General features: G+C 33.3%; 1 protein-coding gene and 1 non-coding gene across 2 annotated transcripts; one reads left to right on the top strand and one right to left on the bottom strand.

Moving 5' to 3' along the window:
- Positions 1 to 452: 452 nt before the first annotated feature.
- On the bottom strand, positions 453 to 525 carry TRNAA-UGC. The gene has a single exon. It is a non-coding gene; the product is annotated as a tRNA-Ala (tRNA).
- A 2,903-nt stretch (positions 526 to 3,428) lies between these two features.
- Positions 3,429 to 4,562, top strand: LOC107874669 (acyltransferase Pun1-like). The gene has a single exon (XM_016721427.2). It carries the CDS (start codon positions 3,429 to 3,431, stop codon positions 4,560 to 4,562), a length of 1,134 nt encoding a protein of 377 aa, XP_016576913.2.
- The last annotated feature ends 2,298 nt before the right edge of the window (positions 4,563 to 6,860 follow it).

The following is a 6,860-nucleotide window of genomic DNA, read 5'->3' as shown; positions in this document are numbered from 1 at the left end:
AAGTATCGCTAAGAATAATAAGACGATAAGAGTATCGCTAAGAAAAAAAAAACAATAAGGAAGTGGAGATGCAGGGGATTGAACTCTTTACCTCTTGTCAAGAATAAGAAGACACCCTGTACCCCCCCCCCCCCCCCAAAAAAAAAATTCCAGAATAAGTATCGCTAAGAATAAGAAGACAATAAAAAAAAAAATTCAGAATAGGTATCGCTAAGAATAAAAAGGCAATAAAAGTATCGCTAAGAATAAGAGACAATAAAAGTATCGCTAAGAATAATAAGACAATAAGAATATTGCTAAGAAAAAAAAAGACAATAAGGAAGTGGAGATGCAGGGGATCGAACCCTTTACCTCTCGCCAAGAATAAGAAGACACCATGTACCTCCCCCCACCTCAAAAAAAAAAAATAATTTCAAAATAAGTATCTCTAAGAAAAATAATGACCATAGAAGTGGAGATGCAGGGTATCGAACCCTGTACCTCTCGCATGCAAAGCGAGCGCTCTACCATTTGAGCTACATCCCCAAGTTTTAATATCATGGTTAGTCATGCATATTAAAAATTTATTTTAAATCAACAAATTTGATGATTTTACAAATTCATTTTCAGACCAACAAATTTAAGTTTTAGGCCATTTGGTTCAAAGATTGAAGAAATAGCCATTATATATTGTATATTATATATTATCTTGTACTGTTGTATTGGAGTATATAGAATTTTTTTTATGTTGACTTCTATTTGTTAGGCATTCTTAAAATGTATTTTAATTTTTATTTGTTATTTTTAATATATAAAAGAAAATCAATTTTTTTTTTTTTATAATTTTACCTTCAATATTATACTTATTTATCAAATCATTTTTTTCAAGATCTAATACATTAACTAATAGAGTTATTGTGGTAAAAATACTCATACTAAACATTATTTCTTAAATAGCGTTTATCCGAAGCAAACAAATACTAAAAATGGATGAATTAGGGAAGTAGCATTAGAGGTTATTGATTAAATAATGTGCAGATAAATCAGGAATTACAACCACACAATAAATGTAACTATAATTTTATTGATGAATGATGTGCGTACAATTCTATTTGTTTCCTTGATTTTTATTTTTTTTTAAACATCTTCACAATTTGAGGGATATATGAAGCAATGTGTTTCTCGACTGGAATGTCGTGAATCTTCTTGGGATTTATTTGATGATACAGGAATGACAAGAGAAACACGAAACACACTCCAAATCAGTCCCCAATCTTAAGGATCCGCGGACCAAGATGGAGACCATTCTCGGATTCGCTATCAACAAGAAGAATACAAGATACAATGGTGTATATAACACCAAAAAAAGCTACAAAACGTGAGCAACAAGATGAATAACAATAATACAAGTTTTGGATTCAATAAAGGATCCAAAACAGTTCATTACACAAGATTACAACAACAAAAGTAAAGGATAGATAGTGAGACCAAGATTATTACAAGATTAAGGACTAAAGAGTGTATTTAACTCAAAAACCCCTAATGCATGTAATAATCAAAACCACACTCTTAAGGTGATCGACAAGGGAATCAACTCACCTCAAGATTCACCATTTTCAAGCAAAGATCAATACTAGCTTTTCCAAGCCCTAACTAAGACTAAGTGTTCAACTCTCAAGAGAGAGGATTTTTAATGTTTCAATCTTTTTATCTTTTATAAAACTTCAGAGAAAAGACCTAAAATGTACTACTTATAGTATATTACAAAAGTACACAAAGCCCTTAATGACCAAGGGGGGCCTTGGTGTGTTGGAAGACAATATGAATTGTCCAAAATGCCCTTAAAGCTAAGTGACCAAAATGCCCTTAGTAAAGGGAACCAAAACCGTGAACCAATAAAGGTGGTCCAAACCCGAGAGTCCTTAAGTCTTCAAGGCTCCAAGCAATCTTCCACACTTGAGTTTGATCAATGGTAGGCTCAAAACGTCCCCTCCAAGTATGATCCCATGCTCTCCATGCGACCAAAGCTTGATTCTTCACATAGTGACTTTGAATGATGTCGTCAAAAGCTAAGGCGACCATTATTCTTGTATCATTTGATCTTCATGAAAAGAAGATTTTGTGGATCTTCATGAAATATTTTCTTATAAAAAAGAATCCGATTAAATCTTTAACCTTTTTCTAAATATCGAGTTTATGACATATTCGAGACGCCTCTTCAAGAGATTGAGTATGCTTTATATATGAACAAGAATTAGAGTTTAATTTAAAATAGAGTAGCTTTCAAATTCATCAAATCTGCATGGAAAGTAATATTTCAAATTAATATTACTGTAAGATTGATAGAAAGAGAGAAAAAGATAAGAAGAAGTAAAAAAAATGATTCTTGTTTTTCTAAAATTGTGAAATATTTTAATATAATTTAAATTTGTCAAGCAACTACTCCCTCTGTGGCTGCGCTTATTACTTGTCCATAGTAGACTTCACAAACCCTTTAATTAAGGAATAATAAATTAATTGGTGTACAATAATACTCCTATTAGTTACTGTATAATCTTTAACGGGCTTGAAGATTGATTTGAAATGAGTAATTACTAAGAACAAAATATGAAAAGAAAAATACTAGTTTTTCTCTTTGGTATGCTCAAGTGGACAAGTAATAGTAAATAATAATACTCTATTTATTTTAGTTTGTTTGACCTCTATGGACTTGACATACTATATTTGCAAAACTAACTTTACTATCGATGCTTTAAAACTTTAAATTTTACCGTTAGTTATTTAATATTAGGAGTAATATGAGAAAGAAGTAATAAAACTCTCTTTTGCAAAAATGAACAAATAAATTGAAGCATCTATTTTTATTATAGGGACGATGAAACGGATGGAATAAATTAAGAATGACTATTTTGTAACTTGCAAATGTTGCCAAATAATTCTAAATATTAAATAATTCTTAAGATATGCAAAATGATGAAATAATTGTTTTAAATTTTCCTTTAGCATTTAAGACCTCATCGTTTGCCAACATGTGGTGTAGCAGTAGGATTACTCCACCCTTAATCAGAGGTTTTGGGCTTGAGCTCTGGGTATAGAAAAAATTCTGTTGGGAGCGCCATCCCCAGAATGGATCTTGTAGTGCGCGATTCAAATTAGTCGGGGCTCCAATGCGGATACCAGTCACCGAATGGAAAATAAAAAAAAAAACCTCATCATTCATATATATATATATATATATATAGCTAGCTTAGTTGCAATGGACTGATTATAAGATAGGTTATTATATATATGCATCAAAAATGCTATCAACAATTTTCCAGAAAATCATCAAACCTTTCACTTCCACCCCATCTACTCAAAGATGGCACAAACTTTCCTTTATAGATCAAAGTCTCACTCACTTTTATATACCCCTTGTTTTTTTCTACCCCCAAAACCAAGTAAGTGCCATGCCAAATGGGCCTAAACAACTATCGAAGCTTCTATCAAACTCTTTGTCAAAAACTTTAACTTGTTACTATCCATGGGCTGGAAGTCTAAAAGACAACGACACTATTGAGTGTGATGACAGTGGAGCTGAGTTCTTGGAAGTCCAAATCAACTCTCCAATGGACAAAGTTGCTTATCACCCAGATTCAAATGTCAAAGATTTGACATTTCCTAAAGGCGTACCTTGGGCTAATAGCGTGGATCGGGCCTTAACTGTAGCTCAATTGAGCCATTTTGATTGCGGAGGAATAGCACTAAGTGTTTGCATGTCGCATAAAGTAGGAGATGCAAGCAGTGTCCATTGTTTCTTGAGGGATTGGGCTGCGTTAACTCGAAGTTCAAATACAATTAGGCCATCTCCTTATTTTGTCGAGGACTCCATTCTACCATCGCCAATTGGTCCATTGGTTTACCCTGTTCATGGATCAAACATGGACAAATGTGTCCAAAAGAGGTTTCATTTCTCTAGCACAAAGATAAGTGCGTTAAAATCCTCAATCGCCGTGCAAAATGCAACGAGCAACGAGGCTGTAAGTGCACTTCTCTACAAATGTGCTGCATTTTCTGCCACCGCGACTAATTCAGGTTCATTCAAGCGATCTCAGTTGATCCAGTTCTCGGATTTGCGAGCAATGATTTCGCCACGACTATCACCAAACTCCATAGGAAATCTCCTTACCATGTTCTCCTCACCGATATATGACAACGAGGAAGACCTCAAGTTGCCGGAGTTAGTAACCCATATAAGAACGTCGAAAAACAACCTCTCCACAAGGAAGAATGTTGAAGAAAATGAGTTGGCTATAGAGATGCTAGATGCAAATAGAACAGGGGAGTCGATATTCCATAAAAGGAAATGTGATATGTACGTTTCGAGTAACTTATGTAAGTTCCCATTATTACAAGATTTAGATTTTGGATTTGGGAAGCCTATTGGAGCAAGCATTGCAAAGGGTCCATTTAACAAGGTTATGTTCTTGATGAGGACCTATGATGGAGGAATTGAAGCACTTGTTAACTTGGATGAACAAGAAATGTCTGTGTTCGAGCATGACGAGCAACTTCTTGAATTTGCTACTCTCACTGCTCATTAATTCATGAAGAACAGACACGAAGATACATATATGAATTATATTGCATTTAAATTTCACTGAGTCTATTGTTGTTGTATTGTTTGTTCCTTTTTCTTTATTAATAAATGTACCCAGTGAAGCAATATATTTCATCTATTCATTTTTATTTGTCATATTCGAACTTGACTTATGCCAATTAAGAAAACAATAGTTGTTATGACTATTCTACCATAGTTGTTATGACTATTCTACCATACTTTCCCTTTAATGGATGTTTATATGTATTGCAGTATTAGCTTAGATATTAAAACATGATTTGGGGAATAATCAATATCAAAAAAAAAAAATTATCTAACTTCTTGATATGTCAAAAGTAGTAACATATTTAAAAAATAAAATTAAAGTAGTATACGAGTGAAAAAGAGTTGCGAGGACATCTTTTGGTATAATACATCATCAGGACACCAACATGAGTTGTGGTACAGTAGATGAGGTTGCTCCACCCTTAACCAGAGGTCGAGGGTTCAACCTTGGTATGGAAAAAATTCTGTTGGAGCGCTGCCACCTTAATGAACCCTACAACGCGCGATCCAAATTAATCGAAGCTCCAATGCGATCACCAAACACCGAATGAGAAACCAAAAAAAAAAAAAAACATCATCAAGACAAAGAAAATGGGCTGACCAAAAGTTATGCCCATAAAATGGATTTAATTATAATACTATCTGAGAAAATAGATCTTGAATACTACTCAACCTCAAAAATTGATTCATAAAGAAAAGGTTACTTAGGAAGTGTAAGAAAATCACAACTCAATTCTCTCGGACATCAAACAATGTGGGACTTAATATACTATATATATACTTTTTAAATATCACTCGATTCATGTCCAAATGGGTATAAATTGTAGGTTACTATTGACTAGCACATTCAAATGGTGAAAAGAGAGAACTTTCTCTAGGAACGAAGATATCATATATGGATAATTACAATATTTTTACTAAGATGATTCGAAATAAAAAAATATAATGCTTGAGATTTGACATAACACCTTAAGACAATTTTTAAATTTCTAATCCATTGAACCAACCACTAGTCTTGTGCTTAGAAAATTCAAATCTCTTTATATACATTAAAAAAAATATTTTGTATTTTATAATCTCGTACCCTCGTTACACCCTTCTTCCACGGATTCTAAGTCAACTATCATAATGAAATATTTAATTCCAACATTATCCATCCAAAGAAGCAAGCAAAAGAAAAATCAATTAATGTATACATTGTGGTATATATGTGATGCATGCAAAAATGGTGATAAAGTTCGAGTCCTTAATATTAAAAAGAGAAAATATATCATTTCTTTCCCGAACTTGTACGCATAATTTACTTTAGATCCTAAATTATACGGACAATTATATACCCACTTAACAACTTTCAAATGAATTAATTTCAATCCTAAAACTGACGTGACAAAAAATAAAAGAAAAAAATAAAAAAACACGTGAGTCTTTTTTCTTTTTTTTAAAGGCCCACTTTATATATATATAAAAAAAAAATTAAAAAATAACCTCTCCCACCTTCCCTTCTTTCCCCACCCCATCCTAAACCCCTCCCCCACCCCCTTCCCTTCTTTCCCCAACCTGTTCTAACCCTCCCCCTCTCACTACCTCAATTATATCAAATTCCGTTTTAGCGTTTTAAATCAAAATCCCAATCTGGCAATCTTTATAGGATTATAGTTGGTGTTCAAAACTCAATCCTATAATATTATGGATTGCAGTTAGACTATAAAAAGGATTCTCCCTCTTTCAATTTAGTCAAATTCAAGCCCTTTACTTGGTCTAAAGCATCATGCCCATTATAGCGAGAAAAATGAGTATAGAGACCCTCCCAAGTTTTCAATTAAAAAAAGGGATAAGTGGGTCCCATAACTTTTTAAAGTTAAAAAAGTTAAGTTCCTCGAACAATTGAGACAGTTGTTTGACAACTGGGATAGTTGTCTCAACAACTTCGCGCAGTTGTTGAACAACTTCTCCCAGTTGTCGAACAACTGTCCCAGTTGTTGAACAACTTGTCGCAGTTGTCGATCAACTTTGATAGTTGTTGAACAACTGCGCAAAGTTGTCGAACAACTATCAAAGTTGTTCCACAACTGGGAGAAGTAGTTGGAACGCAAAAATTTTTAAAAAAAAAACTCAAAAAAAATTTGTCCCTCCCACCTAATTTTAAAAACTTGAAGGACCCTCACTTAATTGAACAACTTGTTTGTCCCTTTTAATCCAAAGTCCCCATTATAGCATCGAACATTATAGCAATTTT

Source organism: Capsicum annuum, chromosome 6 (genome assembly GCF_002878395.1).
Source record: "Capsicum annuum cultivar UCD-10X-F1 chromosome 6, UCD10Xv1.1, whole genome shotgun sequence".
NCBI lineage: Eukaryota > Viridiplantae > Streptophyta > Magnoliopsida > Solanales > Solanaceae > Capsicum > Capsicum annuum.
The sequence above is the reverse complement of the archived record's forward strand: the minus strand, read 5'-3'. Positions and strand labels throughout refer to the sequence as shown.

Bases quoted from the DNA above. Each gene is read 5' to 3' on its own strand.
- LOC107874669 (XM_016721427.2), top strand. From the start codon at position 3,429: ATGCCAAATGGGCCTAAACAACTATCGAAGCTTCTATCAAACTCTTTG.